The sequence below is a fragment of the Grus americana genome, chromosome 9 (assembly GCF_028858705.1).
Source record: "Grus americana isolate bGruAme1 chromosome 9, bGruAme1.mat, whole genome shotgun sequence".
Classification (NCBI taxonomy): Eukaryota; Metazoa; Chordata; class Aves; order Gruiformes; family Gruidae; genus Grus; species Grus americana.
Genome location: NC_072860.1, coordinates 3,322,043 through 3,334,219, shown reverse-complemented (window position 1 = coordinate 3,334,219; position 12,177 = coordinate 3,322,043). Strand labels below are relative to the sequence as shown.

Sequence of the window (12,177 nt, the reverse complement as noted above, 5' to 3'; positions counted from 1 at the left end):
GAGTAGCTGCATCCGGGTTACCGGCCATCTCCGGCCGCCCGCCCTCACGTGGGGCCGCGCGCGTGCGCCTGGGGCTGTGAGGGCTGAGGCGGGCTGCGAGGTGGGCGCTGCCTTGTCCTCCGTTCCCTCGCAGTGCGGGCGGTCCGGGTTCGCTCTGCGATCTGTAATTGCTTCTTTTTCGCCTGCTTATAGTTTTAAAGGAAAGGCAGATTTGTCTGGCAAAAGGAGCGGGGAAGCCTGTCAGGCAGGAGGCGCCAGGGGCGGCCTGAGGGGATTGTGTCGCTGCTGGAGGGAGAGCCTGCTTCAGCTGCTCCTCAGGAAGCAACTGAGAGGGCTTGGCAGCTGTGAGCGGTGACAGTTTACGGTTTCAGCAGCTGGAAAGGAGATGGTGTCACAATCAAAATGTAGATTGGTAAGAGAAAGACGATATTTGAGGTTGATAGAGCTCACAGGTTGTAGCAGGTGAGAGGAAAGATTGCCCGGGGTGGTGGCTAGCAGGTAGCTCCAGGCCGAGTGCCACCCTGCTCCTCCCAACACTTGGCAGCACCCGGAGCCACCTTCTCATGCTCAACCCAAGTAATTTTTGCTTCTCTGTAAAGGAGAGCTGCAAATACAGAAACATTACATGTTGGCACCCAGAATCCTTTACAACAAGAGAGACTAGGGATGCAGAGAAATGACTAAGAGCTTGTCTATTTATTGCTGTGCTCAGCCAAATCTGTTAAATTGTTGGCTGTTTATTAATAAGATTACCAGTTACCCTTTCCTCAACCAACTGTTAAACCAAAATAAGAACATCTAAATTATTCACCTCATTTTAAATAAGTAATAAAAATATGCTATTTTAACCTGTATGATTCTAAATGTTCACTGCAGGTCTGAAAAATAAGATGTTTGGACATCATGAAACAGAGAGCACGGAGTTTCTGTCATCAGTCCCAAGCTTGCAACAATACCCATAGCAATGGTGAGTCACATCATACTAGGCTGCCTTACAAGATGCAAATAAAGTTTGAAATTGCTTTTGGGCAGAAGCTCCTTGTCCCATTTGGTGGATCACTTTAGCATTGATACATTACACGTTAGTACATGTCAAAGAACACAAAACTCTTTAGGTGCCTAGGACAAAGTTTGATCATCAGCAAAAAGGAATGAGATGTTATCAAAAATGTCACCCTTGGAGGGGTCCTCGTTAGGGAGTGCAATCCCCTCTTTGGCAGCAAAGGATGCCATCTAACCGCTTTCTAGAACACCTTCCAGACGTGTCTTCTGCTGCCCTGAGGTAAAACACACTGTGCGAAGTTGTTTTCCCCTCACCTTGGGGCTGTGTGATGAGCATGACAGCCTGTCAGCAGGCAAGAAGCACAGGCTTGTTTCATCAATGAGGTATACGTCAGATATAACTGTACACCAGGTAACAGCTTCGTGGTAAAACCATACGGTCAGAGTTTTCCCCTCGCCCTCCCAGGCTCATAGTAGCTGCCGAACTGTTTACTACCAGGTGGGGCAAAGCGGCTGCCGGGCAGGAGCCATGCCCCGAGGCCGACGGGTCCCCGCGCCGCGGGCGGGAGGCGGGCGCACTCCGCCGCTTCGTTACTCAATATTTCTTTCCCTTTATAGGAAAAGTATGCGCGGGGCCGGGGGGGCTGCCCTGAGTCACCAGGGGCTGCGGCTCCCGCCCACGCCCAGGGGGCCCGGGCCGGGCCGGGGCGGGGTTTCTGCTGCCCGCCGGGGTTCGCCGGGGCTGGAGCAGCTGCGCCGAGCCGCGTGTCTCGCCTCGCAGCCCCTCCGCCACAGCCCGGCTCCGGCCGGGGGCGCGCCGCCATGACGGGCAGGTAAGGCCGGGGAGGGGGAGCGCAGCCCGGCTGGCGGGCGGGGGTCGGTCCCGCGCCCTGGCCCCCGTGGACTGTCCCTTCCTTCCCGCCCCTGCGGCAGGGTGAAGGGTCGGGAGCAGCCCCTGTTTGCCCTGGGCGAAACGGTGGTGTGCCCGGTAGACGTTTTCCTCCAGTGAGGTTCAGGCGGAGCAGGGCACGCTCCGGTCGGGGGAGGCCAGCTCCCGCACCGCCGCCGGCAGCGCTGGCGGCTCCGTGCGATGATCGAGTCGGAAACTTGACCTCGTGGAAGAGCAGAGCAAGGGCTGCTCCGCTGTGCCTTACCCCTGCACGGGGACACAGCGGAGAGCGGTGGGAAGACCAGAAACAGAATTGGGAAGGAGCGATTGTGGATCTGAGCAGTGTCTGCCCGGCAGCCAGGCTCCCTGCAGGCGGGGTGGTGTGGCTCAGGCGCTGACAGCCTGCTCCTGCTGTGTCCCGCACCGCCGCCCCACACTTCGGGGCCCTTCTGACTGATAGGCACACTGCCCCTCAGCCCACACATTCAGTCAGTCTCCTCTTCTTCGGGCTGGCCTTGGAGTTACATGTTCCAAGAGCTATTTAAATCTGGAGCTTGAGTCTCCTCCCACGCTGTCTGACACTGGAGAACTCTGTAAAGTCACCTAATTGGCAGATGTAAATGAGAAAAGCAGTGGGGAAAGTATTTACTGACATCTTCCGAGGGTTTGCACAAATGCTTTAGTGTCTCTGATCACTTTGTTCTCCCATCTGTAAAATAAAACCCAGACATTATAAAGCAGTTTGTGAAAATAAGCTTGCTTTTGTAAAATGTTTTGAAGATGAAAAGCATGAAGAAGTAATATTAAAATTAGTAGGGTGCCTTTTTTAGGATAGTCATCCTGAATCCTGCTATCGTTATTGTAATCCTGAAGCATTGCTCTTCATGACTAGGAATACTGAAATGGATCCAGAGTAGTTTGTGTATAAGTATTCATTTTTCTTTTGTGTAAAGTCTTGATGTTTATGTTATGCAGCTTCTTATGATTATTCGCTATAGATTGTGTTTGGTGGGTTTTTATGAGAACACACTGAATAATTATTATATCATCTATGATTTGAGTGTTATTTTTGCTCTCTGTGATGACAAATTGATGTTGATGGGTGGTTGTACATGCTCAAAACACTTATGCTTTTTGCCTCCTGTCTTTAGATTACTTTGTCTTCTCTGTCTTAATGATCCCTTTTTTGTTCTTCTGACGTATGAAATAGGTGTGTATTTATAAGTTTACGTTCATTTCCTTTACAACTAGAGGAAGACTCAAGAGTCTTAAATGTTCATGGGTAAGGGGTACCCATGCAGCTCTTAAATTGGGACAAGATGGGGAGGACCTGGGAAGAAGTGTGGCTATATGAACCCAGCTGATTTTATTTCTATAGAACTGTGGTGTAGTACTGTTCAGAATGACATGTGTACCTTGGGTGAAATCACTCAGCTGCAGAGGACAGTGGGGAATGACTGTGGACAGTAAACCTTGTCATCTTCTCTCCCATGCTTCTTCAAAAACCTGCCTGTTAAGGTACAACACTATTTGGTGAGAAGTTCTGACATAAAGCATGAGGCTTGGTAGAAAGCTGAGACACTGCAGAGTGTCCAGTTCTCCAAAGTAATGCAGGATTTCTGTCATCTTTCCCTCAGATGTACTTCAGAGGGTTGTTAAAATGATCAGGCCTTGGCTTTAGCTTTTGGAACGTGAATGCAAGTGTTACTTAGTGTTTTCAGAAATGTATGTCCTGGAAAGTTTGTCAGCTATGAAAATTTCTAAATTTCTGTCTGCTGTCCTTCCTAGGACAGAATGATTAACTGTTTTATCAGAGACATTTGTCATAGCTGATAATTCAATTGACTTTCCTCAGTAATAGTATAATCCATTTAGAGCAGCAATGTCCCAGCAAAACCAAACCTGTACTTTCCAGGGTCTGTGAAACATTGTGCTGCTCAGTGCCTTGCATGACCATTGTGTTTAGCGTTTTCAGGATGGGACAGACTCCTAAGTCATTAGAAAGAATTCAGCATCGAGAACACACTTCCTTAGACTCACCTACATGTCAGATGTGGCCAGGCATTGTTCAATGTTTGTTACATGGTAGTTCTTAACATCTGTCGACATTAGGTAATCAAATGTTCTCCAACTTTTGAGATTTGGGGTTTTGGGGGCTCTAGAAGGAGATGAACTGTTTCACAGCTGGAGCATCCCCACAATATCAATCCATGGGAACCTTCCAGAGCCAGGAACATGACATAAATGTGCCTCTGGTCTCAAAACTGTTGTCACAGGGATGGGAATGATTTTGTTGTGTTACAGTGTGTTAAAGTGAAGATGACTGGAGAATGTGCAGTGCTGACACATTCTTTTTCATTTCATGTTTCTTGTCCAATAGAAACACAAAAGGATTCACTTCTAGGTACTGTGATTACTGATGCATTATCAGTTAGTAATTAAGATAGATGAAAAATAACTCTATTTTTAAGTGTTCTGTCATATTTAGCTGCAGGGGGTGTTTTCTGAATTTAAATAGCTGCAGTAATTTGATTTACTGATTTTTTAGCATTAAGGGGAAATATAATTCCACAAAATGCAAAGAAAGATACGTACTTCTATGTATTCATAGCAGAAAATGACTAAAAATAGGTGACTATTTAACAAATGAAATTCAAATATTACAGATATCACAAGTTACATTGTTACAATGTCAGGATTGTGTTAGAGAAAACTGGTAAGTAGATAATTGGAATTTGCAAATAGTAATTCTGACTGCCATGTCTTGGCTGAGCTATTTTATTTCCGTGTGTCTTGATTAAAGTCACTGTTACAGTCCCTAATTTCAAGAGCAGTCTGTGGTTTAAAGGGAAGCTGTTAACTTAAAAAATTAAAGTCACCCTTTCTTTGCATATATCTGTTCCAACTACGATCCAAAGATAATAGGACAGAAAGAAATTAGAGAGATATATGTATTTTAGTTTTCCTAAGTTACATGTTGTTTATGTACATTTAGAAATAAACTTTGTATAAAAGATAATGTGTTACATATGAAATAGTATGTATCGAGTATGTTTCTAAGCAGCCTTTCTATATTGTGCAGAGTTGAGAAATACAATGTATGTGATTTTTTTTGGTGCCTTTAGAAGTATACTCTGGTACTTCCTTACCACTAAATAAGTGAATACTGCATCTATAATTTGTATTTGATGTGTTTGGTCCATCTCTGCATTTTGATTTTTGCCTTTTTGAGGATTGTTAGGGTTGTTTTGGCTTGGTTTTGAGGGTTTTTTTGCTACTGTGTGTTGCCCTGTTTTCTTTGTTGTTTGTCATGGATTTACTTCTAAGAGGATCAGTGAATGACCTGTGAACAAAACACTATCAAATACCAAAAGTAGGAAATAAACCAGAATTGAAGATAATTTCTTTTAAGACTTTACTGCTATGATGTTGATTAGAAAACATGCAGGTAAAAAATGCCTGTGCTGTTTTATATTGCCTTTAGAAATCAGTCTAATATGAAGTCCAAGGAAAAATGTTTCCTAAGTGCATGTTTCAGGGCATAATTATTTTTGTAAGAAATTTTTGTTATCACTATACTTTGTCTAATTGGGATCTGGATACGCCTATGTACTTCCTGCAGTCAACAAAAGAAGAACAGCTGCATTTACAGAAACGCTTATTGATTGTTCCTAATCCAGTTGAGGTAAGAAATAAGAGTATATTATTTTCAATTAGGATGGCGTTTGACTAGATGCTTTTTAATTCAGTAGAGAGCTGCTGCTGTGCATGTGCTCCATTTTATGAAGCAATTGCAAGTAAAATGGTTTGAAGGAGGAGGAGGGAGTATAAAGGTTGATAATACTAAGAAAGGTTCTTGGCGCTGACTAGAAGGTACCCGCATCAAACTAAGAGATGTCTCATCTCTCTGAGTTATAAGCAGCCATTTCTGCTCTCCTGGGTTGAAAAATGTGCTTTTAATCTTATTATCTTGCCATCTAAATCTGGTCTCTGAGGCTCTCTAGATAAATTTTAACTTGTTGGAACATCCTTAGTGGTCTGTTCTGGCGATACAGAGGTGCTGCTTTGAGGAGAACTACTTGTTAATGCCTAAAAGAGGTCTAGCTGCTTTCTTCTCTGCTTTGGCCCAGAAAGTAACCAGCTGTAAGATTTTGGCATCAACACTGTCTCTTAAAAGTGATCTGTCAAGAGGGGAAGGAAAACAAAACTATGCTTTTTCATTCTTTATGTGCGAGGCAGCAAGACAGGAGTGAGTGAGTGGGCTTGTGTTGAGGAATGGGAAGACAGGGTGGTTATTGTTTTTTCCTTCAATCCCCTCATCTTCCCTTTTGAGGAAGAGAGTAATTCGTTTCTGTGGAAGAGTGGTTATCTGAAAGCCAATAAAATCATGTTGTATGAGTCAGAAGGGTAAAAGCGTAGGTGTTTGAGAGAGAAGAAGATTTTTAGCCAGATTGCTTAAGGTTAAGGGAGATTAATATTGTGGTGATTTAATATTTTGCTTTGTGCTAAAAGTAAAAAAGTAATTTAATATTACATTTTAGCAGCGTTTTATTGCTCTAAAATTTAAAAGGTCAGCAAAAACACCCAGTATCGAGGACATTTTTCTTCTTCTGTTCCATTTACATCATGAAGTAGAAATGGATAAAGCACACATGCAATCTGAAAGAACTGATAGTGGCAGATTGCTGTCTGAGGTCACGAGTCTGAAACTCCTAACGAAATGTGGGGTGAATTGTAGATTTTGAGGTTACTGATTTCTGGTTTTGAAAGTATGATGTTCTTTATTTGTGCCTGTTCTGCTGGGTCCCGGTAAACCCTTCTGTTTTCCTTTAAAGGACAGAAGGGATCTCTGCTGGTTAATACTCATTTAGTACTTATGAAGTCATCACTTCGTCTCTCATTTTCTTTTCCTCTGTAGCTTGCCAGCTGTAATCATGGAATATATTTCACTCTCATGCTACAAAAATCCTCATTTTTTATAATTTACTAAAAAATAATTTGTTGGTAATGACTCTCAAGATGTTTTTCATGGCAATGCTGATCAAATGACACTGACTCAGATGTTCCCATCCTCCACCCCTTACCCTTTGTTCTCTTAAAAACTGACTTCTGGTTCTCAAATTTTTACTCTTTCTACCCCGCCACCTCAGGCCTGTGCCATTTGTGCTGCATGATCCTTTCTCTCTTGCAGGGGTGGGTGGAGAGGGGGAGTGGTAGAAAGGGCAAACTCCTGTTTGAAGGCCCTGTTCGGTTCCCAGCAGAGAGCTCTGGAGGCTGGAATGCCAAGTATGTTCCTTCTCCCTGCTTCCTGACCCTCCGCTGCATGCCACTTCTGCAGGCTGGAGTGTGTCTGGAGAGCAAAAGTCTTCACAGTTTTGTTTCTTGGAATATGCTTCATCCAAATGGAAGGACCAGTTGTGCTGTTTACAGTATCCTTAAGACACTGCGTGATGCAGCAGCCTGCAGGGAACCATCTTAGAGATGCCAAGGTCAGATATTGATCCGCAGTGAACTAAAGTGTTCATTGTCAAGAGATCTAGTAATCTGTTTTGCTTTTCTGTATTTCTCTGTTGCTTCAATCAGAAAGTCTTCCTAAATTAAGTGAATTAATTATGTGAAGACTCAGGATTTATTTATTTTTTAAAATCTCACTTACGAAGTTTATACATTATGCAAGTCTAACACAGAATGAGTTGCTGATGTAGACTCCTACTGTGCTAGCTTAAGTAGGTAATTACTGGTGGAATACAGGAAAGAGGTTGTCTGATCTTTAAGACTGTAGCAGAATGGCAGACGAGTTGTAAGAAACAATGCTCGAGCAGGGGTCTATGCATCCTGCCTTAGCTCTTCTAAAATGTAAAGTCAACTCCCAAAAGGAAGGTGACTCATTGAATATCAGCGTTGCTAGTGTTTGCTCCAGTTGTCTCTCTGCGTTCCCCTTCACAGTGGCATTGGGTGCCATGGCTGGCCTGAGACTTCGGGGGCTGGCATCCTCCAAACTTTATCAACGCCGGCAGGATCGGCTAAGTGGCACAGGGTCACTCCTGAGCAACAGGACAGATACAGCAGCTGGGATACGTGGGTACGTCTCTGAGATGAAGGGAATGGTATTGTTGAAGCAATTTCCAGGATTTGATAGATGTTCGGTTTTGGTGGTGGGGCTCTTTTATTTAAAGCGGGAATTGTCTGCACATAGCCAGAGGGGATGAAGTCTGTTTATTTTCATTTCCAAGTAGATTACGAAGGAAAGGACTTTCCTGATGAGAAAGCTTTCGGTTTTTAACAATAACAGGAAAGCAACAATGGAGAACCTTTCCCGTTTGGAAGCACGGTACTAGACTGTTCAGAACCAACATTAGTGCTAGTGTTGTTAATGTTAAAGAAGTGGTGAAATGCAGCAATTTTTCAAAATGTTGATAAAATTCTACTGTTTCCTTGATTTTTAGGGCTCGGTAGTACATTTCTTCATCTGTACTGTTAATAGCAAGCTAGTTGATTTTAGTTTTTGTAAATAACTCCAGTCCAGCAGAAACTGAAGCTTTGAGTTTAGCTGCTTCTTGAGATTATTTAGAACATGTCAACTAAAGCTTCTTAAATCTGCCCACACAATTCCTTCGCTTAATTTGATCATTACTTTTCCTGTGCTTCAGATTAAAATTTTACTTTACTTCTCAATTTTCCTTGAAGTTAATTTTGGGCAGGAGAGAAGTTAACAGGAATTAAATAAAACTTAGTTTCTTGCAATTTGGGAGAACTGTGAGCTGCAGCAGCAATATGGGATCTGAAGTTTGGATCACTGGGGAGAGCAGTAAGCATGCAGGAGAGGAGATTTTTTTTTTCTAGCAGTCAGAAGTTTTGAATTTCAGTCTTGTCTTAGCAGAAGATAGACCTGATGCTTACCTGTAATTGAGGAATTGGTTTGGCTTCTCAGTTTGAACTGTGGATCCCTCACTAGAACCCTACTTTCCCCACTATTTTCCTTTTAGCCTATAGCTATTAGTTAGTTGGTAAATTTTCAATTTTTCCTACACAAAGTTGTGGGTGTGAATATATGAGAATTTAGTGAGGAGGGGAGTAAGAAGGTGGTGAAAGAAATGGTGATGCCATTGAGTGGAGAGGATACTGTTCAGGAAGAGTGAGAAGCATAGGAGGAACCTGTGAGAGAAAAGAAAATAAGCATTGAAAAAGCAGCAATGGGACACAAAGAGCAGACTGTGAACTGAAGATGGGGCTTTGGGCAACCTGATCTAGTGGAGGGTGTCGCTGCCCATTGCAAAAAGGTTGGAACTGGATGATCTTTAAGGTCCCTTCCAACCCAAACCATTCTATGATTCTGAGATAGGAAGAATGAGGAGATAAATGCCCAGGCATAGTCATCTCACATTGTCAAAATGTAGTTCACTTTCAGCTATTTAACTGTGTTTCATTGTAACCTGTAAGAGCCTTCCAGAAAGAAGGTGAAGGCACAATATTTTTTCCCATGATTTCAGATTATTATTTCTAATACTTTTTTCTGAGTTTGTAAACATGACAGATTTTTCAAGCCTTTATTCAGTTATTTATTTTTTAATTAGAGTTTAAAACTCTTTCTTAAGTAGATATACTTAATCCACTAGGCAGAAAGAATGCCTTTTTCTGAACAGCACATTCATTGTACTCAGCACTACATGAGTATGGTTTTGCAGGAGAGCAAGGTTAGTTCTCCTTTGCCTTCTGTGTCTGCTAGATTTCGGGAGCTGGAGCTTGGTGTTTGGAAAATGCTTATCTGTGTGAGATCTCTCTTTTTAAACCTATGCTATTAAGTGTGCTGTGTGAGGCTGGCAGAGGAGGTGATCCAGGCAGCACTGCCATAGCAAAGCTGACAGTAATGGTTCTCCAAATCTACCGCATTCGGCTTGGGGACGTTCATAAGTCTAGGAAGAGTGGAGTGAGGTGGGGTGGGGAGCTTGCTCTGAAGTCAAGCATAGCTAAGACTACAAGGATATGGTGCTAGGTAGGAGAATGCTCAGAGGCTGGTACTGCGCTGTGTTGAAGGAGAGAGGCTGTGTATGTATTGCTGTGGTAACACACATACAGAGCAAGGCAGACCATGCTTTTGTATAAACTATATGCTAGCAGAATTTTTAGTGAGGCCAGGTGAGTTCAGAAGAAATAATTTTTGCAGCTGACAGAGTGATTTAGGGGGGAAATGTCCAGATAGGTAAATTGAATACATTTTCCACATCATTATACTTACTTTGCTTCAAGAACTAAACTGTGTATTTTGGTTTTACTCAGCAGGTGACAGTGCTGAAAATTATAATCTGTTTGGGAATTTTGTCTCCTGAATTATTTGTATTTTATCCACAGTTTTTGAGCTACAGATAATTTTTGCTTGTCCTTCCTGATAGGTCCTGATGGTTTATGCCCTTTCTTCAGGCAAATGAGAGTAATCCAAAAGTAGTGTTGCTGCTAGTTGATGATAATTGATGAACACATTTGGGAATGATCTGTCATATCAGTGCTGGTAAACAAACATCACATTTAGCTCCTTTGAGATAATGGAAGTGAAGAAGAGAAAGATTAAATGTGTTTAAGAAGTAATTTGTCCAATAGACATTGTGGGTAAAGTGGTACATGGTTGATAATAAAAGGGTGCTTTTCCTGTGTAAGAAGTATAATCCCTTTAAAACCTGTGCATGTTGTTGATGTTTCCCTGGGCTGAGTGAACACTGCTGTGTGTCTTTTTAATTAATTGGTTATGGTTTACTGGAAATAAGTATTGCATTGCACTGAGAGGGACTACCAAGTGCTTGTGGCCATATGGGCATTGTATTTTGTTCTCAGCTGAAATGTGTAAAGGAGAGGAATTTTATTTTTTTTTTTAAATCTCTAACTTCTACAAATAGCAAATTGTTGTCGCTGGTAGGCCAAGGAGGGATGAGGAGATTTTTTTCCATATTGTGACCATAAGTTGAATTTGTATGTTTTTCTTAATTTTGGTTATCCCTGTGCAGTAAATAAGAACAAAAAGTGTTTATTCCATTGAGAGATTGGGGGCTGCATGGTCAAGGAAGATATGCTGAGAAAAATACTGTTAATTTCTTATTTAGCCAGCTGAAAAAATATTTAAATAGAGAATGAACTGCAAATTCAATGCAAGCAGAAGAAGAAATGCTGAAGATGTTAAGCTATGTACACATCTTTATCAAATGCACAACAAATCATACATTGAACAAATGGGATTTTTTTTTTCCTCCAGTGTTTTATATCGAGTTTAATAATAACCTTAAAGAAGTTAAATCAGTTTGGGAAAGTTGTCCAGATAAAAGTCAATTGCAGTGAAGAGATTTTGGAAGAACGATAAAGGTAGCTGAGGGCTGTTTTTCAGCATAAGTTTGTGAACTGATACCCTTCCTTTCTTTTTTCTTTATATTAGTCATTATCTGTGGAAGAATCATATAGTCTAGTATTGTCCTGGCAAATATTTTTTTTTGTCTTTGTCAACATTAAGGACTTAAAGCTACAAATCCTCAACCATGCTATGGGGATGGGAAGAAGCCCCTCTCCTGGAGTGCTCTGATTCTTATCTTAGCTAGTGGCATCTATGATATACACAAGTGCTGATAGCTTTCTAGGTTTTTGACTTTTCACCGTCCCAGGCATCTGTGTGTGTATACATACTAGAAATGACTACATAAATGTTATCGCATTGTGGTATCTTCTGTATACACTAGTTTCTATTGGTAGACCAGAATGAGCAGAGAATAGCTTTCTAGGATTCCCTAGCATAGGTATGGTGCCTGTCTGCTGAGGTTTGGATAGTGCCCTGGGCTCTTACATCTTGAAATGCTTTCTTCCTGTCTTTTTGTAGTATCTGTAAGGTTTTTGGTCATCTCTGTATTAAAGTAATTCTTCACTCAGCATTGTGATGGAGAACTCTTTTTGACACTAAAACCAAAAAGCTTTTGAGAACAATTAAAGAAAAATTATTTTTTTTGGCTGGGCTTTTCTGGCAGAAGTGCTTCTTGCATCTTCGGTTCCTTTCTTGGAACGGACAAGAGTCTGAGACTGTTCATCTGTTCTCCTGCTTGTCTAGTTGTCTGGTTCGTTTGTCTTGCATCCATGTTTAAGATACTGAATTCTGCTATTGTGAAGGCTGGAGCTTCTGTTCTATTCTCTTAGCAGTGCAAACACTAGATTTGCTTTTTTTTTCCTCAACTTGTCACCAGTACTAGATCCCTGTGGACAAATGTTTAAAAAGGAGGTAACAGTATAGGAGCTGCAGCATTTTAGCCAGCTTTCTT

General features: G+C 42.0%; 1 protein-coding gene across 3 annotated transcripts in view; it reads left to right on the top strand.

Annotated features, from left to right (window-relative positions):
- The first annotated feature begins 140 nt into the window (after positions 1-140).
- LIMS2 (LIM zinc finger domain containing 2) overlaps positions 141-12,177 on the top strand; it is a 34,768-nt gene continuing 22,731 nt past the window's right edge. Inside the window, exons 1-2 of one of the 3 annotated variants that reach the window (XM_054835980.1) lie at positions 141-412; positions 877-967. Coding sequence is in view for 2 of the 3 variants with exons in the window: in XM_054835978.1 (XP_054691953.1) it covers positions 7,852-7,973 (122 nt within the window). In the remaining variant the exon portion in view is untranslated. Of the gene's footprint in view, positions 413-876; positions 968-1,655; positions 1,836-7,835; positions 7,974-12,177 lie in introns of those variants that run through there. The other 2 variants (XM_054835979.1, XM_054835978.1) reach the window with 2 other exon arrangements.